The sequence below is a fragment of the Pseudophryne corroboree genome, chromosome 11 (genome assembly GCF_028390025.1).
Source record: "Pseudophryne corroboree isolate aPseCor3 chromosome 11, aPseCor3.hap2, whole genome shotgun sequence".
Classification (NCBI taxonomy): domain Eukaryota; kingdom Metazoa; phylum Chordata; class Amphibia; order Anura; family Myobatrachidae; genus Pseudophryne; species Pseudophryne corroboree.
In genome coordinates, this window is record NC_086454.1 from 125,754,164 (window position 1) to 125,780,353 (window position 26,190).

The 26,190-nt window shown below is 48.5% G+C and overlaps 1 protein-coding gene across 2 annotated transcripts in view; it reads right to left on the reverse strand.

The window, feature by feature from the left end:
* PHRF1 (PHD and ring finger domains 1) overlaps window positions 1-26,190 on the reverse strand; it is a 302,294-nt gene that overhangs the window by 172,790 nt on the left and 103,314 nt on the right. For both annotated transcript variants that reach the window (XM_063944791.1, XM_063944792.1), the window contains 3 exons: window positions 23,181-23,368; window positions 16,152-16,271; window positions 15,851-15,999 (listed from right to left, as the gene is read on the reverse strand). In XM_063944791.1, coding sequence (XP_063800861.1) covers window positions 15,851-15,999; window positions 16,152-16,271; window positions 23,181-23,368 — 457 coding nt within the window. The remainder of the gene's footprint in view (window positions 1-15,850; window positions 16,000-16,151; window positions 16,272-23,180; window positions 23,369-26,190) is intronic.

Consider the following 26,190-nt stretch of genomic DNA (forward strand, 5'->3'; position numbering starts at 1 on the left):
AACTTTGCCTCCTAGTAATCTCAGGAAGCCCCTTGTCACCTGAATTATTCTTGGTGACAAGAATTCATGTCTTATTCTATATTAGTGGGAAACATTTAATTTTATTATATTATATTATTTGTTTTAATAAATTATTATATAGAATATTTTGTTATGTGCGCACCATTTACAGTCATATTGTTGCCCTATAATAATAAAAAAATATTTTTAAACACAGATTAATATTGCCCCACTATTACAATTAATAAATAAATATTATTCTTAATAAAATCAAACAAGAATTTTCTCACTAATATATTATTTCCCCCATTAGAGAATTATCAATGTTTTATCTTTTATAATGTATATTTAATACATTATGACTGGCCTCATGATAAGTGTATAGAGCTTCTTCTCCTTTTCACTGACCAGTTCGCTGTAACTGCATGGCTTTTTGAATTCTAGCCTCTCGCAATAATCTACTTTTTGGGGGTCATTCAGAGTTGATCGTAGCTGTGCTAAATTTAGCACCGCCATGATCAGGCACTCAGACATGCGGGGGAACAGCCAGCACAGGGTTAGTCTGCCCACATGTCTGCCCCCCCCCGTTGGCCGGACCACGCCCCCAAAATGGTGGCCAAACGCCGCCCCCTCCCGCCCCGCAACCGCCTCTGCCTGTCAAGCAGCCAGAGGCGATCACTAGGAAACGACGGCCTTCGGCCGTCCGGCATGCGCAGTTTCGACCCGATTGCTGCACTGCGATAAACTGCAGCGAGCGATCGGGTCGGATGACCCCCTTTGTCGGAGGGTTTATTAGCAAGTTTGCAGTGATTGCTAAACCCCAAAATGTATGAAATCTGGGGCGTCTACATTTGTAATGGTAAAAAACACTGGTCATTAAGTGCTCTATTCTTATGTGTGGTCTCTTGGCAGTTTTGATCTTCGGAAATCTGCACGATAAAATCCCACTGGCAAACTAGGATCTCAAACCCGCTGCTTAGTAAATTGCCCGCTAACACCTAGCATCATCACAAGCACACTATAGTAAAACAATATGGTAGGAAAACGCACTTCAGTGGGAATACTTGTCAAAATAGAAGGCAAAAATGGATGAAAAAAATAATAAGAATTTACTTACCGATAATTCTATTTCTCGGAGTCCGTAGTGGATGCTGGGGTTCCTGAAAGGACCATGGGGAATAGCGGCTCCGCAGGAGACAGGGCACAAAAAGTAAAGCCTTATGATCAGGTGGTGTGTACTGGCTCCTCCCCCTATGGCCCTCCTCCAAGCCTCAGTTAGGATACTGTGCCCGGACGAGCGTACACAATAAGGAAGGATTTATGAATCCCGGGTAAGACTCATACCAGCCACACCAATCACACCGTACAACCTGTGATCTAAACCAAGTTAACAGTATGATAACAGAGGAGCCTCTGAAAGATGGCTCCCTACAACAATAACCCGATTTAGGCAACAATAACTATGTACAATTATTGCAGATAATCCGCACTTGGGATGGGCGCCCAGCATCCACTACGGACTCCGAGAAATAGAATTATCGGTAAGTAAATTCTTATTTTCTCTATCGTCCTAGTGGATGCTGGGGTTCCTGAAAGGACCATGGGGATTATACCAAAGCTCCCAAACGGGCGGGAGAGTGCGGATGACTCTGCAGCACCGAATGAGAGAACTCCAGGTCCTCCTTAGCCAGGGTATCACATTTGTAGAATTTTACAAACGTGTTCTCCCCCGACCACGTAGCCGCTCGGCAGAGTTGTAATGCCGAGACCCCTCGGGCAGCCGCCCAAGAAGAACCCACCTTCCTTGTGGAGTGGGTATTTACCGATTTTGGCTGTGGCAGGCCTGCCACAGAATGTGCAAGCTGAATCGTACTACAAATCCAGCGCGCAATAGTCTGCTTAGACGCAGGAGCGCCCAACTTGTTGGGAGCATATAGTATAAACAGTGAGTCAGATTTCCTGACTCCAGCTGTCCTTGAAATGTATATTTTTAAAGCTCTGACAACGTCCAACAACTTGGAGTCCTCCAAGTCGCTTGTAGCCGCAGGCACTACAATAGGCTGGTTCAGATGAAATGCTGACACCACCTTAGGGAGAAAATGCGGACGAGTCCGCAGTTCTGCCCTGTCCGAATGGAAAATCAGATATGGGCTTTTGTAAGATAAAGCTGCCAGTTCTGACACTCTCCTGGCCGAAGCCAGGGCTAGTAGCATGGTCACTTTCCATGTGAGATATTTCAAATCCACATTTTTTAGTGGTTCAAACCAATGAGATTTGAGAAAGTCCAAAACAACATTGAGATCCCACGGTGCCACTGGAGGCACCACAGGGGGCTGTATATGCAGTACTCCCTTAACAAAGGTCTGGACTTCAGGAACTGAAGCCAATTCTTTCTGGAAGAAAATCGACAGGGCCGAAATTTGAACCTTAATAGATCCCAATTTGAGACCCATAGACAATCCTGATTGCAGGAAATGTAGGAATCGACCCAGTTGAAATTCCTCCGTTGGAGCACTCCGATCCTCGCACCACGCAACATATTTTCGCCAAATGCGGTGATAATGTTGCGCGGTTACTTCCTTCCTTGCTTTAATCAAGGTAGGAATGACTTCTTCCGGAATGCCTTTTCCCTTTAGGATCCGGCGTTCAACCGCCATGCCGTCAAACGCAGCCGCGGTAAGTCTTGAAACAGACAGGGACCCTGCTGAAGCAGGTCCCTTCTCAGAGGTAGAGGCCACGGATCCTCCGTGATCATCTCTTGAAGTTCCGGGTACCAAGTCCTTCTTGGCCAATCCGGAGCCACTAGTATCGTTCTTACGCCTCTTTGCCGTATAATTCTCAATACTTTTGGTATGAGAGGCAGAGGAGGAAACACATACACCGACTGGTACACCCAAGGCGTTACCAGCGCGTCCACAGCTATTGCCTGCGGATCTCTTGACCTGGCGCAATACCTGTCCAGTTTTTTGTTGAGGCGAGACGCCATCATGTCCACCATTGGTCTTTCCCAACGGGTTACAAGCATGTGGAAAACTTCTGGATGAAGTCCCCACTCTCCCGGGTGAAGGTCGTGTCTGCTGAGGAAGTCTGCTTCCCAGTTGTCCACTCCCGGGATGAACACTGCTGACAGTGCTATCACATGATTCTCCGCCCAGCGAAGAATCCTTGCAGCTTCTGCCATTGCACTCCTGCTTCTTGTGCCGCCCTGTCTGTTTACATGGGCGACTGCCGTGATGTTGTCCGACTGGATCAACACCGGTTTTCCTTGAAGCAGAGGTTCTGCCTGGCTTAGAGCATTGTAGATTGCTCTTAGTTCCAGAATGTTTATGTGAAGAGACGTTTCCAGGCTCGACCACACGCCCTGGAAGTTTCTTCCTTGTGTGACTGCTCCCCAGCCTCTCAGGCTGGCGTCCGTGGTCACCAGGATCCAATCCTGTATGCCGAATCTGCGGCCCTCCAATAGATGAGCACTCTGCAACCACCACAGAAGAGATACCCTTGTCCTTGGAGACAGGGTTATCCGCTGGTGCATCTGAAGATGCGACCCTGACCATTTGTCCAGCAGATCCCTCTGGAAAACTCTTGCGTGGAATCTGCCGAATGGAATTGCTTCGTAAGAAGCCCCCATTTTTCCCAGGACTCTTGTGCATTGATGTACAGACACCTTTCCTGGTTTTAGGAGGTTCCTGACAAGTTCGGATAACTCCTTGGCTTTTTCCTCCGGGAGAAAAACCTTTTTCTGAACCGTGTCCAGAATCATCCCTAAGAACAGCAGACGTGTTGTCGGAATTAACTGGGATTTTGGAATATTCAGAATCCACCCGTGCTGCTTTAGCACTTCTTGAGACAGTGCTAGTCCCATCTCTAGCTGTTCTCTGGACCTTGCCCTTATTAGGAGATCGTCCAAGTATGGGATAATTAATACGCCTTTTCTTCGAAGAAGAATCATCATCTCGGCCATTACCTTGGTAAAGACCCGAGGTGCCGTGGACAATCCAAACGGCAGCGTCTGAAACTGATAGTGACAGTTCTGTACGACGAACCTGAGGTACCCCTGGTGTGAGGGGTAAATTGGAACGTGGAGATACGCATCCTTGATGTCCAAGGATACCATAAAGTCCCCTTCTTCCAGGTTCGCTATCACCGCTCTGAGTGACTCCATCTTGAACTTGAACTTTTTTATGTACAGGTTCAAGGATTTCAGATTTAGAATAGGTCTTACCGAGCCATCCGGCTTCGGTACCACAAATAGAGTGGAATAATACCCCTTTCCTTGTTGTAAAAGGGGTACCTTGACTATCACCTGCTGAGAGTACAGCTTGTGAATGGCTTCCAAGACCGTCACCCTGTCGGAGGGGGACGTTGGTAAAGCAGACTTCAGGAAACGGCGAGGTGGAGACGTCTCTAGTTCCAACCTGTAACCCTGAGATATTATCTGCAGGATCCAGGGATCCACCTGCGAGTGAGCCCACTGCGCGCTGAAATTCTTGAGACGACCCCCCACCGCCCCCGAGTCCGCTTGAGAAGCCCCAGCGTCATGCTGAGTCTTTTGTAGAAGCGGGGGAGGGCTTCTGTTCCTGGGAAGGAGCTGCCTGTTGCAGTCTCTTCCCCTTTCCTCTGCCTCGTGGCAGATATGAATATCCCTTTGCTCTCTTGTTTTTAAAGGAACGAAAGGGCTGCGGCTGAAAAGTCGGTGTCTTTTTCTGTTGGGGAGTGACTTGAGGTAAAAAGGTGGATTTCCCGGCTGTAGCCGTGGCCACCAAATCCGATAGACCCACACCAAATAACTCCTCCCCTTTATACGGCAAAACTTCCATATGCCGTTTTGAGTCCGCATCACCTGACCACTGTCGCGTCCATAAACTTCTTCTGGCCGAAATGGACATAGCACTTACCCGTGATGCCAGTGTGCAAATATCCCTCTGTGCATCACGCATATAAAGAAACGCATCCTTTATTTGCTCTGAAGACAGTAAAACATTGTCCCTATCCAGGGTATCAATATTTTCAATCAGGGACTCAGACCAAGCTACCCCAGCACTGCACATCCAGGCTGTCGCTATAGCTGGTCGTAGTATAACACCTGTATGTGTGTATATACTTTTTTGGATATTTTCCATCCTCCTATCTGCTGGATCTTTAAGTGCGGCCGTCTCAGGAGAGGGTAACGCCACTTGTTTTGATAAGCGTGTGAGCGCCTTGTCCACCCTAGGAGGTGTTTCCCAGCGCGCCCTAACCTCTGGCGGGAAAGGGTATAAAGCCAATAACTTCTTTGAAATTAGCAGTTTTTTATCGGGGGCAACCCACGCTTCATCACACACCTCATTTAATTCATCTGATTCAGGAAAAACTATAGGTAGTTTTTTCACACCCCACATAATACCCTGTTTTGTGGTACCTGTAGTATCAGCAATATGTAACGCCTCCTTTATTGCCAAAATCATATAACGTGTGGCCCTACTGGAAAATACGGTTGATTCGTCACCGTCGCCACTGGAATCAGTGCCTGTGTCTGGGTCCGTGTCGACCGACTGAGGTAAACGGGCGTTTTACAGCCCCTGACGGTGTTTGAGGCGCCTGGACAGGTGCTGATTGATTGTCCGGCCGTCTCATGTCGTCAAACGACTGCTTTAGCGTGTTGACACTATCCCGTAATTCCATAAATAAAGCCATCCATTCTGGTGTCGACTCCCTAGGGGGTGACATCCCCATATTTGGCAATTGCTCCGCCTCCCAATATCGTCCTCATACATGTCGACACACACGTACCGACACACAGCAGACACACAGGGAATGCTCTTAAAGAAGACAGGACCCCACTAGCCCTTTGGGGAGACAGAGGGAGAGTTTGCCAGCACACACCAAAAGCGCTATATATGACAGGGATAGCCTTATAATAAGTGCTCCCTATATAGCTGCTTTAATATATATAATTTTGCCACAATTTTGCCCCCCCTCTCTTGTTTTACCCTGTTTCTGTAGTGCAGTGCAGGGGAGAGCCTGGGAGCCTTCCTGACCAGCGGAGCTGTGTGAGGAAAATGGCGCTGTGTGCTGAGGAGATAGGCCCCGCCCCTTTTTCGGCGGGCTCGTCTCCCGCTCTTTAACGGATTCTGGCAGGGGTTAAATATCTCCATATAGCCCCCGGAGGCTATATGTGAGGTATTTTATGCCAAAAAATAGGTTTACATTGCTTCCCAGGGCGGCGCCCCCCAGCGCCCTGCACCCTCAGTGACTGCCGTGTGAAGTGTGCTGAGAGCAATGGCGCACAGCTGCAGTGCTGTGCGCTACCTTAAGAAGACTGAGGAGTCTTCTGCCGCCGATTCTGGACCTTCTTCTCTTTTCAGCATCTGCAAGGGGGCCGGCGGCGAGGCTCCGGTGACCATCCAGGCTGTACCTGTGATCGTCCCTCTGGAGCTAATGTCCAGTAGCCAAAGAAGCCAATCCATCCTGCACGCAGGTGAGTTCACTTCTTCTCCCCTAAGTCCCTCGTTGCAGTGATCCTGTTGCCAGCAGGACTCACTGTAAAATAAAAAACCTAAGCTAAACTTTTCTAAGCAGCTCTTTAGGAGAGCCACCTAGATTGCACCCTTCTCGGACGGGCACAAAAACCTAACTGAGGCTTGGAGGAGGGTCATAGGGGGAGGAGCCAGTACACACCACCTGATCATAAAGCTTTACTTTTTGGGCCCTGTCTCCTGCGGAGCCGCTATTCCCCATGGTCCTTTCAGGAACCCCAGCATCCACTAGGACGATAGAGAAATATTGATAAATCTTGTAGCAAAACCTACTGCAGTCTGCTAAGCGATTTAGGAAAAAATGACATTCCAGTAGGACCAAGACTCAAAACATGCAGCAATATGCAACATTAGAGAAGCTGCAATAAAACATGCCAATCTTTACACAGACCACCAAAGCAGAGACCATACTCTCATTGACAATCTGTGAAAGGATTTGAAAAACTGATAAATTCCAGAAACCATCTTGATTAAACACGAATCATCATTACAGATATAACTTAACCAAACAGACTCACAGGTTCTCCTACAAAGCATTACATTAAGTAGAGTGCGTAGCAATATATTGCTTTACTTTCAGCTAATTATGTGAACACTAGTTAACAGCCCATCAAAAAGACGGAGCTGCTGGGAGCCGGAGCTCCGTCATGCTGAAGTGTGTGTGTGTGTGTGTGTGTGTGTGTGTGTGTGTGTGTGTGTGTGTGTGTGTGTGTGTGTAGGTTGGTATGTAGGTGTGCGCACGCGCCCTTTACTGGAGCAACACTTGAACTGCTCTGTCGGGCCCAATCTAGAGGCCACCGGCACACCACAGAGGTGAGGAGCAGCGTTAGTTAGTCTTATTATATAGGATACTAGAGGGTGTTTTCTTTTACATTGCAAATAATACAATTCCTGTGTGTTTACCGGTGGAAGCCATTCCAACATAAATCCATGATTTAATAAATAAAAATACCAAACTTGTACTTCTTGCCATCACCCCACCCCTTTTACTTCTCCTCCGCTTTCTTCCTTTTCCCTAACCTGTTTTCAGGTTTAGCTTCCAGTTTCATTTTGTGATTTGAAGTGTTACCTTTGACCTCTTCGAATTCATGTCTCAGTACTAAGCAATTTCCTATCTCCCTACACCCATTACAGTTTAGTGCTATACTAAAATTGTTCATCCATATTTCTATGTATTCTATTTTGTATATGTCTTTTTTTGCTGTTGCACGCGTCTTTGTACCTTTTTCATGTATTGCAAAACTTTAAATATGTATAAAAATGTCCCAAACAACTGGTAAATGCGTTTAATAGCCACTAAAAGCAGAATGTTCCTGCGACTTGCTCGGTAGCTCAAACAAGTTCAGGGAGTGGAAAGATGGGTCTTTATATCTCAGCAGGGTCACATGAAAACTGCTGGAGCAGCAGTGATGTTTAGCCTGCTGCATCCTGGTATCTCTAGCAGGGAATGGAGGACAGCATTAATGGAGTCTCTTATGTCTGCAAGCAGTGGCGGATTAGCAATAGAGCTCACCAGGTAGATTCCTGGTAGGCCGATGTGGCTGTAGGGGCTGTTTTGTGTGTTGTCATGTGACCCCACCCCCCACATGACATACAGACCATCTCTCTCAGTACACTGCATTGTCCCCATTCATTCTGTTATTCCATCTCTGCAGTACAGCAACTCTGCTATCCAGTGATGCTGCCATGGCTACACAGTATGTTATACCTCTTGTGCTGCACATGTGAGGCCACTTCTCCAAACTTTTACAGGGCCACTCTTAGCTCCCAATCCGCCACTGGTCTGCAGCAAAATATGCAAGGAAGGCCGCAACTACTTACAATCAGGCCTTATGAGGAGGGATCCTGACCCCATCAACAGACCCCACCCCCATTAGGGCTGCTTCCATAAATTTCCAGGGCTGGTTTTCCATCCCAATCCGCCCATGACACCAAGACCTGGATTAAGAATAATTCAGGTGACAAGGGGCTTCCTGAGATTACTAGGAGGCAAAGTTGAACACGAAAGCTGCAAGATTTCTAGTAGCTGAATTCCCTGGAGTGTATTCCAAGGTCTGACAGACTTAGAACCAAACCTACTGTACAAAGGCTAGAAAGGAGTCTGTGCTGGCAGATCCACCTAAACAACTTTGTGTAGTATAAATTAAACATGGTCCAGGCTGAGAGGTTCCACAATCCACCATGACTGGTTAGAAAGGCTGTACTACTCCCTGCAATGTTTGTGTAATATTTCATTTGAAATAGACATGTTTACAATCTACCTTAACCAATTAACTGACAATTTTTTCCCCAAACACTCACAAACTGTCTGTCTTTTTTATGAGTGAATTAGGTGAAGAACATGAATTTAACCCTATTCAAAATGATTTTAGTGGAAAAATAAGAATTTACTCACCGGTAATTCTATTTCTCGTAGTCCGTAGTGGATGCTGGGTACTCCGTAAGGACCATGGGGTATAGACGGGCTCCGCAGGAGACTGGGCACTCTTAAAAGAAATATTAGGTACTGTGGGGCAGACGTATTAACCTGGAGAAGGCATAAGGAAGTGATAAACCAGTGATATGTGCAAGGTGATAAAGGCACCAGCCAATCAGCTCCAATATGTAAATTAACAGTTAGGATCTGATTGGCTGGTGCCTTTATCACCTTGCACATATCACTGGTTTATCACTTCCTTATGCCTTCTCCAGGTTAATACATCTGCCCCTATATCTGGTGTGCACTGTCTCCTCCCTCTATGCCGCTCCTCCAGACCTCAGTTAGGGAAACTATGCCCGGAAGAGCTGACATTACTAGGAAAGGATTTGGAATCCAGGGTAAGACTCATACCAGCCACACCAATCACACCGTACAACTTGTGATAACTATACCCAGTTAACAGTATGAAAACAATAATGAGCCTCATTAACAGATGGCTCATAACAATAACCCTTTAGTTACGCAATAACTATATACATGTATTGCAGAGAGTCCGCACTTGGGACGGGCTCCCAGCATCCACTACGGACTACGAGAAATAGAATTACCGGTGAGTAAATTCTTATTTTCTCTGACGTCCTAGTGGATGCTGGGTACTCCGTAAGGACCATGGGGATTATACCAAAGCTCCCAAACGGGCGGGAGAGTGCGGATGACTCTGCAGCACCGCATGAGCAAACTCAAGGTCCTCCTCAGCCAGGGTATCAAACTTGTAGAATTTTGCAAACGTGTTTGAACCCGACAAAGTAGCAGCTCTGCAAAGTTGTAAAGCCGAGACCCCTCGGGCAGCCGCCCAAGAAGAGTCCACCTTTCTCGTGGTATGGGCTTTTACCGATTTAGGATGCGGCAGTCCAGCCGCAGAATGTGCAAGTTGAATCGTGCTACAGATCCAGCGAGCAATAGTCTGCTTTGAAGCAGGAGCACCCAGCTTGTTGGGTGCATGCAGGATAAATAGCGAGTCAGTTTTTCTGACTCCAGCCGTCCTGGAAACATAGATTTTCAGGGCCCGGACTACGTCCAGCAACTTGGAATCCTCCAAGTCCCGAGTAGCCGCAGGCACCACAATAGGTTGGTTCAAATGAAACGCTGATACCACCTTAGGAAGAAATTGGGGACGAGTCCTCAATTCTGCCCTGTCCATATGGAAAATCAGATATGGGCTTTTACACGACAAAGCCGCCAATTCTGACACCCGCCTGGCCGAAGCCAAGGCCAACAGCATGACCACCTTCCACGTGAGATATTTTAACTCCACGGTCTTTAGTGGCTCAAACCAATGTGATTTTAGGAAATCCAGCACAACGTTGAGATCCCAAGGTGCCACTGGAGGCATAAAAGGGGCTGAATATGCAGCACTCCCTTAAACGTCTGAACTTCAGGCAGTGAAGAAAATAGACAGGGCCGAAATCTGGACTTTTATGGATCCCAATTTTAGGCCCATAGTCACTCCTGACTGTAGGAAGTGCAGAAAACGACCCAGCTGAAACTCCTCTGTTGGGGCCTTCCTGGCCTCACACCAAGCAACATATTTTCGCCATATGCGGTGATAATGTTGTGCGGTCACATCCTTCCTAGCTTTTATCAGCGTAGGAATGACTTCATCCGGAATGCCCTTTTCCATTAGGATCCGGCGTTCAACCGCCATGCCGTCAAACGCAGCCGCGGTAAGTCTTGGAACAGACAGTGCCCCTGCTGTAGCAGGTCCTGTCGGAGCGGCAGAGGCCATGGGTCCTCTGAGATCATTTCTTGAAGTTCCGGGTACCAAGTTCTTCTTGGCCAGTCCGGAACGATGAGTATAGTTCTTACTCCTCTCTTTCTTATTATCCTCAGTACCTTGGGTATGAGAGGAAGAGGAGGGAACACATAAACCGACTGGTACACCCACGGTGTCACTAGAGCGTCCACAGCTATCGCCTGAGGGTCCCTTGACCTGGCGCAATATCTTTTTAGCTTTTTGTTGAGGCGGGACGCCATCATGTCCACCTGTTGTCGTTCCCAACGGTTTACGAACAGCTTGAAGACTTCTGGATGAAGTCCCCACTCTCCCGGGTGGAGGTCGTGTCTGCTGAGGAAGTCTGCTTCCCAGTTGTCCACTCCCGGAATGAACACTGCTGACAGTGCTAGCACGTGATTCTCCGCCCATCGAAGAATCCTTGTGGCTTCTGCCATTGCCATCCTGCTTCTTGTGCCGCCCTGTCGGTTTACATAGGCGACCGCCGTGATGTTGTCTGACTGAATCAGCACCGGTTGGTTTTGAAGCAGGGATTCTGCTTGACTCAGGGCATTGTAAATGGCCCTTAGTTCCAGAATATTTATGTGTAGGGAAGTTTCCTGACTCGACCATTGTCCTTGGAAGTTTCTTCCCCGAGTGACTGCCCCCCAACCTCGGAGGCTTGCATCCGTGGTCACCAGGACCCAGTCCTGTATGCCGAATCTGCGGCCTTCGACAAGATGAGCACTCTGCAGCCACCACAGCAGAGACACCCTGGCCCTCTGGGACAGGGTGATCAACCGATGCATCTGAAGATGCGATCCGGACCACTTGTCCAATAGATCCCACTGGAAGATCCTTGCATGGAACCTGCCGAAGGGAATCGCTTCGTAAGAAGCTACCATCTTTCCCAGGATTCGCGTGCAGTGATGCACCGACACCTGTTTTGGTTTTAGGAGGTTCCTGACCAGAGATGATAATTCCTGGGCCTTCTCCTCCGGGAGAAACACCTTCTTCTGGTTCTGTGTCCAGAATCATGCCCAGGAACAGTAGACGCGTCGCAGGAATCAGCTGTGACTTTGGGATATTCAGAATCCAGCCGTGCTGATGCAGCACTTCTTGAGATAGTGCTATGCTGACTAGCAACTGCTCTTTGGACCTCGCCTTTATCAGGAGATCGTCCAAGTACGGGATAATTATAACACCCTTCTTTCGGAGGAGTATCATCATTTCGGCCATTACCTTGGTAAATACCCTCAATGCCGTGGACAGACCAAACGGCAACGTCTGGAATTGGTAATGACAGTCCTGTACCACAAACCTGAGGTACTCCTGGTGAGGTGGGTAAATGGGGACATGCAGGTACGCATCCTTGATGTCCAATGACACCATAAAATCCCCCTCTTCCAGGCTTGCAATAACCGCCCTGAGCGATTCCATCTTGAACTTGAACTTCCTTATATAAGTGTTCAAGGATTTTAAATTTAGGATGGGTCTCACCGAACCGTCCGGTTTCGGTACCACAAACATTGTGGAATAGTAACCCCGTCCCTGTTGAAGGGGGGGTACCTTGATTATCACCTGCTGGAGGTACAGCTTGTGAATAGCTGCCAGTACTACCTCCCTTTCTTTGGGAGCAGCTGGCAAGGCTGATTTGAGGTAACGGCGAGGGGGAGTGGCCTCGAACTCCAGCTTGTATCCCTGAGATACCACTTGCAGAACCCAGAGATCCACCTGTGAGCGAACCCACTGGTCGCTGAAGTTCTGGAGACGCGCCCCCACCGCACCTGGCTCCGCCTGTGGAGCCCCAGCGTCATGCGGTGGACTTAGAGGAAGCGGGGGAGGATTTTTGTTCCTGGGAACTGGCTGTCTGGTGCAGCTTTTTCCCTCTTCCCTTGCCTCTGGGCAGAAAGGAAGCGCCTCTGACCCGCTTGCCTTTTTGGGGCCGAAAGGACTGTACCTGATAATACGGTGCTTTCTTAGGCTGTGAGGAAACCTGAGGTAAAAATGTCGACTTCCCAGCTGTTGCTGTGGATACGAGGTTCGAGAGACCATCCCCAAACAATTCCTCACCCTTATAAGGCAAAACCTCCATGTGCCTTTTAGAATCAGCATCACCTGTCCACTGCCGAGTCCATAATACTCTCCTGGCAGAAATGGACATTGCATTAATTCTAGATGCCAGCCGGCAAATATCCCTCTGTGCATCCCTCATATATAAGACGACGTCTTTAATATGCTCTATGGTTAGCAAAATAGTATCCCTGTCGAGGGTATCAATATTATCTGACAGGGTATCGGACCAAGCTGCTGCAGCACTATACATCCATGCTGAAGCAATTGCAGGTCTCAGTATAGTACCTGAGTGTGTATATACAGACTTCAGGATAGCTTCCTGCTTTCTATCAGCAGGCTCCTTTAAGGCGGCCGTATCCTGAGACGGCAGTGCCACCTTTTTTGACAAGCGTGTGAGCGCCTTATCCACCCTAGGGGAAGTCTCCCAACGTAACCTGTCCTCTGGCGGGAAAGGGTACGCCATCAGTAACCTCTTAGAAATCACTAGTTTCTTATCGGGGGAACCCCACGCTTCTTCACACACTTCATTCAACTCATCCGATGGGGGAAAAACCACTGGTTGCTTTTTCTCCCCAAACATAATACCCTTTTTAGTGGTAGCCGGGTTAATGTCAGAAATGTGCAACACATTTTTCATTGCCGTAATCATGCAACGGATGGCCCTTGTGGATTGTACATTTGTCTTATCGTCGTCTACACTGGAGTCAGACTCCGTGTCGACATCTGTGTCTGCCATTTGAGGTAGCGGGCGTTTTTGAGCCCCTGATGGCCTTTGAGACGCCTGGGCAGGCACGGGCTGAGATGCCGGCTGTCCCACTGCTGTTACGTCATCTAACCTTTTATGTAAGGAGTTGACACTGTCGGTTAATACCTTCCACATATCCACCCACTCTGGTGTCGGCCCCGCAGGGGGTGACTTCACACTTATCGGCACCTGCTCCGCCTCCACATAAGCTTCCTCATCAAACATGTCGACACAGCCGTACCGACACACCGCACACACACAGGGAATGCTCTGACTGAGGACAGGACCCCAAGTCCTTTGGGGAGACAGAGAGAGAGTATGCCAGCACACACCACAGCGCTATATAATGCAGGGATGTACACTATACAGTGATTTTTCCCTATAGCAGCTTATTATACACAGTTTGCGCCTAAATTTAGTGCCCCCCCTCTCTTTTTTTTACCCTTGAAGCCTGGAAACTGCAGGGGAGAGCCTGGGGAGCTGCCTTCCAGCGGAGCTGTGAAGAGAAATGGCGCCGGTGTGCTGAGGAAGATAGCCCCGCCCCTTTCTCGGCGGACTTCTCCCGCTTTTTTAGATGCTTTATGGTGGGGGATTATGCACATATATAGTTTATTAGCTGTATTATGTGCTATTTAGCCATGTAAGGTACTCTAATTGCTGCCCAGGCCCCCCCCCCCCCAGCGCCCTGCACCCATCAGTGACCGGAGTGTGTGGTGTGCACAGGGAGCAATGGCGCACAGCTGCAGTGCTGTGCGCTACCTTAATGAAGACCGGAGTCTTCAGCCGCCGATTTTCAACTTCTCTTCGGTTCTTCTGGCTCTGCAAGGGGGACGGCGGCGCGGCTCCGGGACCGGACGACCGAGGACTGGGCCTGTGTTCGATCCCTCTGGAGCTAATGGTGTCCAGCAGCCTAAGAAGCCCAAGCTAGCTGCAAGCAGGTAGGTTCGCTTCTCTCCCCTCAGTCCCACGTAGCAGTGAGTCTGTTGCCAGCAGATCTCACTGAAAATAAAAAACCTAACAAATACTTTCTTTTCTAGGAAGCTCAGGAGAGCCCCTAGGGTGCATCCAGCTCTGGCCGGGAACAGATACTAACTGAGGTCTGGAGGAGGGGCATAGAGGGAGGAGCCAGTGCACACCAGATATAGTACCTAATCTTTCTTTTAAGAGTGCCCAGTCTCCTGCGGAGCCCGTCTATACCCCATGGTCCTTACGGAGTACCCAGCATCCACTAGGACGTCAGAGAAAAAAAAATATTTGTCAAACATCGATCGGTAACGTCACGACCATCGGAACATCGGTAACATCGCGACTTTAGAGCCAGGACTTCTGCCAGGTACACTGGGGGAGGTTTGGGGGTGGCTTGGGGGGGGCCATGATTTCCACTTACCAGCGGCTGCTATTGTTTGCAGCCGCTGAGGGTGGGGGATCCTGCTATGCTGACCGATCAGCAGTGATAGGCAGCACGGCAACACTAGGGGCTGGGTGCTGGAAGGCAGAGGGACCTTCCGGTGCCTCTGTGAGCAGCAGCGGAGGGAAGTTTCTCTTCCCTGCCGCTGCTAACACAGTTTATCTGCCTGTTCACATCCTGTGCGACCAGGTCACATAAGGCACTAGCATGCATGGTCGCATCTGATGAGACTACGCCAGACAAGTGGTTAAATGGGTTAAAGCTCTTGTTAGAGCTATACGTGAATAAAAAACATCACATCGCTTCTAACTTTCCTGCTATCGCAATGGCCAAAATATAAGAACTATCTAATCCTTAGATGTCCAGTGTTAAACCAAGTCTCCAAAAAATCAAGGTTTTAGCCTGTGGCAGAAGATCTAATATGAAGCAATCCGGAAAAACCACCAGTGCTCTCCAACAGCTACACATACTACACAGAAACAAAAAGGTGTGAAGGGGCGCCTATTCTACTACAACTAGAGGCTTCATATTTACACTGGCAGCATGTGGAAGTGGTCAGTAAGCTGCAGGTTAATGATGTAAGAAAAACTTCAAGACTATCTCCCAGTATAGAGTGGCTACGTAACCCAATCATTCGTACTAATCTCCTGCATGCGAATGATCCTAGATTAATCACATAGCTGAAGTCAGCGCTCCCATCTAGTTGCAGGCAAATGGAAAATACACAGAGGAAGAGTATTGACAATGGCTATATCCATTTGCATCAGGTATGGTGGATTAATGTTCAGAAGACCAGACTCACCACTGGAAGAAGACCACAGTGGAACCACTGGAGGCATGACAAAACTGGAGGGCAGTTAAACATCAAAGTTAAACTAGGTTCACGCCAAGCATGCAAGCTGAACTGGCTTCTTACCGGATTTTTTTGCTGTTAAAGATCCATCCCTACTAATAACGATGTCCGTGCTCTTCATCATTAGCATGCTCTGTCCAGACAGTATGCTTCCCAGGAGATCCGGCACAGGCTCTGCCACAGAGTCCATGGCTGAAGGAGCCGCTCCGCCTCTGCGTGGTATTTATAAAAGGACACAGAATAAATTAGCAGAGAACATGACTAAATACATTGTGACAATCTGAATCAAACCCATGATCATATGTATTTTCCCTATAGGCGATCACATATACTATGCTCCTACTTGGTTCTTATCCCCTCTTACCGTGACAGAGAGACAGAGAGAGGCCTAGCGACAGGCTGATGGGATCTCAATGCGGAACGAGATAAAACCCTGCGCTTTGCAGTGAGTGGAGACATGGGATTACCGACCTGGTCCTCGTTACTATAAAACAAGAAAACGTTGCAGATAAGGGGGAATCCTGCACATTCTTCGATTCAAAAATACTCAAAGGGGTATATTCAATGAAGGTCGAAACTGCCGTCTTGTCGAAAATAAGAATTTACTTACCGATAATTCTATTTCTCGTAGTCCGTAGTGGATGCTGGGGACTCCGTCAGGACCATGGGGAATAGCGGCTCCGCAGGAGACAGGGCACAAAAATAAAGCTTTAGGATTAGGTGGTGTGTACTGGCTCCTCCCCCTATGACCCTCCTCCAAGCCTCAGTTAGGATACTGTGCCCGGACGAGCGTACACAATAAGGAAGGATATTGAACCCCGGGTAAGACTCATACCAGCCACACCAATCACACCGTATAACTTGTGATCTGAACCCAGTTAACAGTATGACAAACGTAGGAGCCTCTGAACAGACGGCTCACAACAAATAACATCCCGATTTTTTTTTTTTTTGTAACAATAACTATGTACAAGTATTGCAGACAATCCGCACTTGGGATGGGCGCCCAGCATCCACTACGGACTACGAGAAATAGAATTATCGGTAAGTAAATTCTTATTTTCTCTAACGTCCTAAGTGGATGCTGGGGACTCCGTCAGGACCATGGGGATTATACCAAAGCTCCCAAACGGGCGGGAGAGTGCGGATGACTCTGCAGCACCGAATGAGAGAACTCAAGGTCCTCCTCAGCCAGGGTATCAAATTTGTAGAATTTCGCAAACGTGTTTGCCCCTGACCAAGTAGCAGCTCGGCAGAGTTGTAATGCCGAGACTCCCCGGGCAGCCGCCCAGGATGAGCCCACTTTCCTTGTGGAATGGGCCTTGACAGATTTAGGTTGTGGCAAGCCTGCCACAGAATGTGCAAGTTGAATTGTGCTACAAATCCAACGAGCAATCGTCTGCTTAGAAGCAGGAGCACCCATCTTGTTGGGTGCATACAATATAAACAGTGAGTCAGACTTTCTGACTCCCGCCGTTCTTGAAATATATATTTTCAATGCCCGGACCACGTCCAACAACTTGGAATCCTCCAACTCGTTAGTAGCCGCAGGCACCACAATAGGCTGGTTCAGGTGAAACGCTGACACCACCTTAGGCAGAAAATGAGGACGCGTCCGCAGTTCTGCCCTGTCCGTATGGAAAATCAGATATGGGCTCTTATATGATAAAGCCGCCAATTCTGATACTCTCCTGGCTGAAGCCAGGGCCAGTAGCATGGTTACTTTCCATGTAAGATACTTCAACTACACCGATTTGAGCGGCTCAAACCAATGGGATTTGAGAAAATCCAAGACTACATTAAGATCCCACGGTGCCACTGGGGGCACAACCGGGGGCTGTATATGTAGTACTCCTTTTACAAAAGTCTGGACTTCAGGAACTGAAGCCAATTCTTTCTGGAAGAAAATCGACAGGGCCGAAATTTGAACCTTAATGGACCCCAATTTGAGGCCCATAGACAATCCTGTTTGCAGGAAATGTAGGAATCGACCCAGTTGAAATTCCTCCGTGGGGGCCTTCCTGGCCTCACACCACGCAACATATTTTCTCCAAATGCGGTGATAATGTTGTGCAGTCACCTCCTTCCTGGCTTTTACCAGTGTAGGAATGACCTCTTCCGGAATGCCTTTTTCCCTTAGAATTCGGCGTTCAACCGCCATGCCCTCAAACGCAGCCGCGGTAAGTCTTGGAATAGACACGGTCCCTGCTGAAGCAGGTCCCGTCTTAGAGGTAGAGGCCACGGATCCTCCGTGAGCATCTCTTGAAGTTCCGGGTACCAAGTTCTTCTTGGCCAATCCGGAGCCACTAGTATCGTTCTTACTCCCTTTTGCCGTATAATTCTCAGTACTTTTGGTATGAGAGGCAGAGGAGGGAACACATACACTGACTGGAACACCCACGGTGTTACCAGAGCGTCCACAGCTATTGCCTGAGGATCTCTTGACCTGGCGCAATACCTGTCCAGTTTTTTGTTGAGGCGGGACGCCATCATATCCACCATTGGTTTTTCCCAACGGTTCACAATCATGTGGAAGACTTCTGGATGAAGTCCCCACTCTCCCGGGTGTAGATCGTGTCTGCTGAGGAAGTCTGCTTCCCAGTTGTCCACTCCCGGAATGAATACTGCTGACAGTGCTATCACATGATCTTCCGCCCAGCGAAGAATCCGTGCAGCTTCTGCCATTGCTGTCCTGCTTCTTGTGCCGCCCTGTCTGTTTACGTGGGCGACTGCCGTGATGTTGTCCGACTGGATCAACACCGGCTGACCCTGAAGCAGGGGTTTTGCCAGACTTAGAGCATTGTAAATCGCTCTTAGCTCCAGTATATTTATGTGAAGAGACATCTCCAGGCTTGACCATACTCCCTGGAAGTTTCTTCCCTGTGTGACCGCTCCCCAGCCTCTCAGACTGGCATCCGTGGTCACCAGGACCCAGTCCTGTATGCCGAATCTGCGGCCCTCTAACAGATGAGCACTCTGCAACCACCACAGAAGAGACACCCTTGTCCGTGGCGATAAGGTTATCCGCTGATGCATCTGCAGATGCGATCCGGACCATTTGTCCAGCAGATCCCACTGAAAAGTTTGTGCGTGGAATCTGCCGAATGGAATCGCTTCGTAAGAAGCCACCATCTTTCCCAGGACTCTTGTGCATTGATGCACAGACACTGTCCCTGGTTTTAGGAGGTTCCTGACAAGTTCGGATAACTCCCTGGCTTTCTCCTCCGGAAGAAACACCTTTTTCTGAACCGTGTCCAGAATCATTCCCAGGAACAGCAGACGTGTCGTCGGGGTCAACTGAGATTTTGGAAAATTCAGAATCCACCCGTGTTGTTGCAGCACTAGTTGGGTTAGTGCTACTCCGTCTTCCAGCTGTTCTCTGGACTTTGCCCTTATCAGGAGATCGTCCAAGTAAGGGATAATTAATACGCCTCTTCTTCGTAGAAGGATCATCATTTCGGCCATTACCTTGGTAAAGACCCGAGGTGCCATGGACAATCCAAACGGCAGCGTCTGAAACTGATAATGACAGTTTTGCACCACGAACCTGAGGTACCCTTGATGTGAAGGGCAAATTGGGACATGCAGGTAAGCATCCTTTATGTCCAGGGACACCATAAAGTCCCCTTCTTCCAGATTCGCTATCACTGCTCTGAGTGACTCCATCTTGAACTTGAATTTTTGTATGTACAGGTTCAAAGATTTCAGATTTAGAATAGGTCTTACCGAGCCGTCCGGCTTCGGTACCACAAATAGGGTGGAGTAATACCCCTTTCCCTGTTGTAGGAGGGGTACCTTGACTATCACCTGCTGAGAAAACAGCTTGTGAATGGCTTCCAATACCGTCGCCCTGTCTGAGGGAGACGTTGGCAAAGCAGACTTTAGGAACCGGTGAGGGGGAGACTTCTCGAATTCCAACCTGTAACCCTGAGATACTACCTGCAGAATCCAGGGGTCCACCTGTGAGCAAGCCCACTGTGCGCTGAAATTCTTGAGTCGACCCCCCACCGCTCCTGAGTCCGCTTGTAAGGCCCCAGCGTCATGCTGAGGGCTTTGCAGAACCCTGGGAGGGCTTCTGTTCCTGGGCAGGGGCTGCTTGCTGCCCTCTCTTACCCCTTCCTCTGCCCCGAGGCAGATATGACTGTCCTTTTGTCCGCTTGTTCTTATAGGACCGAAAGGACTGCGGCTGAAAAGACGGTGTCTTTTTCTGTTGGGAGGGGGTCTGAGGTAAAAAAGTGGATTTTCCGGCAGTTGCCGTGGCCACCAGATCCGATAGACCGACGCCAAATAATTCCTCCCCTTTATACGGCAATACTTCCATATGTCGTTTGGAATCCGCATCACCTGACCACTGTCGCGTCCATAAACTCCTTCTGGCAGATATGGACATCGCATTTACTCTCGATGCCAGAGTGCAAATATCTCTCTGCGCATCTCGCATATAAAGGAAAGCATCCTTTAATTGCTCTATAGTCAATAAAATACTGTCCCTATCCAGGGTATCAATATTTTCAGTCAGGGAATCCAACCAGACGACCCCAGCACTGCACATCCAGGCTGAGGCGATGGCTGGTCGCAGTATAACACCAGTATGTGTGTATATACTTTTTAGGGTAGTTTCCAGTCTCCTATCCGCTGGATCCCTGAGGGCGGCCGTATCAGGAGACGGTAACGCCACTTGTTTTGATAAGCGTGTGAGCGCCTTATCCACCCTAGGGGGTGTTTCCCAGCGCGCCCTAACCTCTGGCGGGAAAGGGTATAATGCTAATAACTTTTTTGAAATTAGCATTTTTCTATCTGGGTTAACCCACGCTTCATCACATACATCATTTAATTCCTCTGATTCAGGAAAAACTACAGGTAGTTTTTTCACCCCCCACATAATACCCCTTTTTGTGGTACTTGCAGTATCAGAGATATGCAAAGCCTCCTTCATTGCCGTGATCATATAACGTGTGGCCCTACTTGAAAATACGTTTGTTTCATCACCGTCAACACTAGATTCAGTGTCTGTGTCTGGGTCTGTGTCGACCGACTGAGGTAAAGGGCGTTTTACAGCCCCTGACGGTGTCTGAGACGCCTGGGCAGGTACTAACTGGTTTGCCGGCCGTCTCATGTCGTCAACTGATTTTTGTAATGTGCTGACATTATCACGTAATTCCATAAACAAAGCCATCCATTCCGGTGTCGACTCCCTGGGGGGTGACATCACCATTATCGGCAATTGCTCTGCCTCCACGCCAACATCGTCCTCATACATGTCGACACACACCAGACACACAGGGAATGCTCTTATCGAAGACAGGACCCCACTAGCCCTTTGGGGAGACAGAGGGAGAGTTTGCCAGCACACACCCAAGCGCTATAATATATATGGGAACAACCTTATATAAGTGTTGTTCCTTATAGCAGCTTAAATATATCCAATATATCGCCAAAAATTGCCCCCCCTCTCTGTTTTACCCTGTTTCTGTAGTGCAGTGCAGGGGAGAGTCCTGGGAGCCTTCCTCACAGCGGAGCTGAGCAGGAAAATGGCGCTGTGTGCTGAGGAGAATAAGCCCCGCCCCCTATTTCGGCGGGCTTTCCTCCCGTAGTTTTAGATAACTGGCATGGGTTAAATACATACATATAGCCTTAATGGCTATATGTGATGTATTCTTTTGCCATCAGGTATTAAAATATTGCTGCCCAGGGCACCCCCAGCAGCGCCCTGCACCCTCCGTGACCGCTTGGTGTGAAGTGTGTGACAACAATGGCGCACAGCTGCAGTGCTGTGCGCTACCTTCATGAAGACTGAAGAGCCTTCTGCCGCCTGTTTCCGGACCTTCAATCTTCAGCATCTGTAAGGGGGGTCGGCGGCGCGGCTCCGGGACGAACCCCAGGGTGAGACCTGTGTTCCGACTCCCTCTGGAGCTAATGGTGTCCAGTAGCCTAAGAATCCAATCCATCCTGCACGCAGGTGAGTTGAAAATTCTCTCCCCTAAGTCCCTCGATGCAGTGAGCCTGTTGCCAGCAGGACTCACTGAAAATAAAAAACCTAAAAAACTTTTTCTAAGCAGCTCTTTAAGAGAGCCACCTAGATTGCACCCTGCTCGGACGGGCACAAAAACCTAACTGAGGCTTGGAGGAGGGTCATAGGGGGAGGAGCCAGTACACCACCTAATCCTTAAGCTTTATTTTTGTGCCCTGTCTCCTGCGGAGCCGCTATTCCCCATGGTCCTGACGGAGTCCCCAGCATCCACTTAGGACGTTAGAGAAAAGACGCCAGTTTTCTACTTTTTCAGGTCAGAAGGGGTTCCGACCTATTCAGTCCTGAGCATTTTTATTCGAGAAGTCGGGGAATTCGACTTGACGAATAGTACGTGAATTGGCGGTACAGCTGATGATTTGCGTACTTCTGAGGGAAACGGGGCCAGATTCGTCAGGTTTGGCCCCGTTTCCGACCATCTCAGTTCGACTTAAAAAAAGTCAAACTGAGATGAGGGACCTGAGAGGAGATTGGGAGGGGGGGGGAGCCGCGGGCAGACAGGGGACAGCAGCGCTACAGCACAGGGCAGCATCCACACGGCTCAAACAAGTGAGGTCCCGCTTGCTGGAGACAGGTGGACGCTGCAGTGAGGTCTGGCGGCTGTGCCACATCCCCCTGCAGCGCTGCTATCCCCCGTCTGCCAGCGGCTCTCCCCGCTCTCCAGTCCCTCATCTCAATTCGACTTATTAAAGTCGAATTGAGATGGGCCTTGAATAGCCCTTGTCGGATCCATTCTGACAAATGGATGTCTGAATGGATCAGACCTTAATTGAATATACCCCAGAGTGTTCAATTTACCACTGTACACATTTTACTACGTTGAAGCCTACCTTGGTAAGTCATGCAAAACTAAATGAACACACACGAGATCAAAGGTACACAAGACCGCACTGAACATCCCACTGTTAAATAAGGGCACTATTTAGGTCTGTTAGAAAACCAAAACAGAAAGCAATTGGACAAAACCATTTTGCACTGCAGGTGGGACAGATGTAACATGTGCAGAGAGTGTTAGATTTGGGTGGGTTGTGTTAAAACTGAAATCTAAATTGCAGTGTAAAAATAAAGCAGACTCGATTTACCCTGCACAGAAATATAACCCACCCAAGTCTAACTCTCAATGCACGTGTTATATCTGCCCCATCTGCAGTGCAAGATGGTTTGCTGATTAGTGTGCTTTTTTTGGTGTGCTAACAAACCTGAAAAATCCCCTAGGTTCTCTAAAACGCAAAACGGTTTGTTTCTGGTTTACTGACACACTACCGTATAAATTCAACCAAAGAACAGGTAAAGCTTTTGTTTGAGCACCTTTGCCAAACACTGTAGCCTGTGAGCCATCAGTGCAACACTGAGTAAGGAGTTTACCTGTCAAAGGGATCTAGATCGTATGCATTTCCAAACACAGACAGCGTGGCAGCTCCAATGTCCTGTCTCATGGATCCTAATGTCTGATCAGGTGCCCTTTGCACACAAGGTAATGAAGACCCCCGGGCTGGTTTGCACAGACCAAGTGACTTAGCGATGCGACTATGAGAAGTCGGAGATTTTCTAAACTGGAAAGAGAAGAAACATTCACATGCACATTAAAAATCCAGAGAGCCATATCTCTTGAGTAGAGTTCTACCCAGTTATAGGGCATCATCATCAGCTTTAAAACAGAGAAAGAACTTAAGACAATCTGAGTGGAAAATTCTGTAGCTAGTATGGGGAAAGCAGAGTCCCAACAGATTGCAACATTGGGCCATTATGGAAGAGCTCTCACATTGCCAGATGAAGGAGCACCAACCCAAAACATAGAAAAACACTGATTTGGCAGTGACTGGAGATTTCCAAAAGGTAGCAGCAGTTCCACCAATGGGGGTCATTTTGACCCGTTCGCTCGCTGCTTTTTAGCGCAGCAGAGCGTACGGGTCCCTACTGCACATGAGCCGTAGTGCGCCGGTGCATGCCAGACGGACGAAGGCCGCGATCTCATGTGCCTGATTGACAGGCAGAGGCGATCGATGGACGGGAGGGGGCGGAACGGCGGCGCTTGGCCGCCGTTTTGTGGGTGCGGTCCAGCCTTCTAAAGAAACATCTCCCTTATTTGAGACTTGCACTTCAGAGTGATTATTTGTTTTATAGTTTTATGCGCAACTGTACACTTAATACTGCTATTTGCAGAGATCAGCAGCAACAGGCAAAACAAAATGAAACCGCTCTCAGCTTCCCTGTATACACCCATCGGCTGTAGAAAGGAGCAGAGGCAGGGGAAAAAATAAGATTTTAAACCTACCGGTAAATCTTTTTCTCGTAGTCCGTAGAGGATGGTGGGACTCCGTAAGGACCATGGGGATAGACGGGCTCCGCAGGAGACATGGGCACTTTAAGAAAGACTTTAGATCTGGTGTGCACTGGCTCCTCCCTCTATGCCCCTCCTCCAGACCTCAGTTAGAGAAACTGTGCCCAGAGGAAACGGACAGTACGAGGAAAGGATTTTTGTTAATCCAAGGGCAAGATTCATACCAGCCACACCAATCACACCGTATAACTTGTGATATACTATCCAGTTAACAGTATGAAAACGACATAGCATCAGTCCAAGACCGATGAGACTATAACATAACCCTTATTTAAGCAATAACTATATACAAGTCTTGCAGAAGTAGTCCGCACTTGGGACGGGCGCCCAGCATCCCTACGGACTACGAGAAAAAGATTTACCGGTAGGTTTAAAATCTTATTTTCTCTAACGTCCTAGAGGATGCTGTGGACTCCGTAAGGACCATGGGGATTATACCAAAGCTCCCAAACGGGCGGGAGAGTGCGAATGACTCTGCAGCACCGATTGAGCAAACAGGAGGTCCTCCTCAGCCAGGGTATCAAACTTATAGAATTTGCAAAGGTGTTTGACCCCGACCAAGTAGCAGCTCGGCACAGCTGTAGTGCCGAGACCCCTCGGGCAGCCGCCCAAGACGAGTCCACCTTTCTAGTGGAATGGGCCTTAACCGATTTTGGTAACGGCAATCCTGCCGTAGAATGCGCCTGCTGAATCGTGTTACAGATCCAGCGAGCAATAGTCTGCTTTGAAGCAGGGTCGCCAACCTTGTTGGCTGCATACAGGACAAACAGTGCTTTTGTTTTCCTGATCCTAGCAGTTCTGGCAACGTAAATCTTCAAAGCCCTGACCACATCAAGGGACTCTGAATCCTCCATGTCACGTGTAGCCACAGGCACGACAATAGGTTGGTTCATATGAAAGGATGAGACCACCTTAGGTAGGAATTGAGTACGGGTCCGCAATTCCGCTCTATCCATATGGAAAACCAGATAGGGGCTTTTATGTGATAAAGCCGCTAATTCCGGAACTCGCCTAGCCAAAGCCAAGGCTAACAACATGACCACCTTCCAAGTGAGATATTTCAACTCCACTGTTTTAAGTGATTCAAACCAATGTGACTTAAGAAAACTTAACACCACGTTAAGGTCCTAAGGCGCCACCGGAGGTACAAAAGGAGGCTGAATATGCAGTACTCCCTTCACAAAGTCTGTACTTCAGGCAGAGAGGCCAATTCCTTTTGCAAGAAAATGGATAAGGCCGAAATCTGAACTTTAATGGAGCCTAATTTTAGGCCCAAATTCACTCCAGTTTGTAGGAAGTGAAGAAAACGGCCTAGATGGAATTCTTCCGTAGGAGCATTCCTGGCCTCACACCAAGAAATATATTTTCGCCATATTCGGTGATAATGTTTAGACGTCACGTCCTTCCTAGCCTTTATTAGCGTAGGAATGACCTCATTCGGAATACCTTTTTCCGCTAGGATCCGGCGTTCAACCTCCATGCCGTCAAACGCAGCCGCGGTAAGTCTTGGAACAGACAGGGACCCTGTTGCAACAGGTCCTGTCTTAGAGGGTATCCGTTCACATGGTCGACCATGTTATGGTCGACAGTCATTAGGTCGACCACTATTGGTCGACATTGACATGGTCGACATGGACACATGGTCGACACATGAAAGGTCGACATGAAAAGGTCGACATGAGTTTTATAACTTTTTTCTTTTGGGGAACTTTTCCATACTTTACGATCCAAGTGGACTACGATTGGAACGGTAATCTGTGCTGAGCGAAGCGGTAGCGGAGCGAAGGCACCATGCGAGGGGACGCGGTGCACTAATTGGGGTTCCCAGTCACTTTACGCAAAAAACGACACCAAAAAAAGTTAAACTCATGTCGACCTTTTCATGTGTCAACCTTTCATGTGTCGACCATTTTCATGTGTCAACCATGTCAATGTCGACCAATAGTGGTCGACCTAATGACTGTCGACCATAACATGGTCGACCATTCATACCGGAACAGTCTTAGAGGAAGAGGCCACGGATCTTCTGTGAGC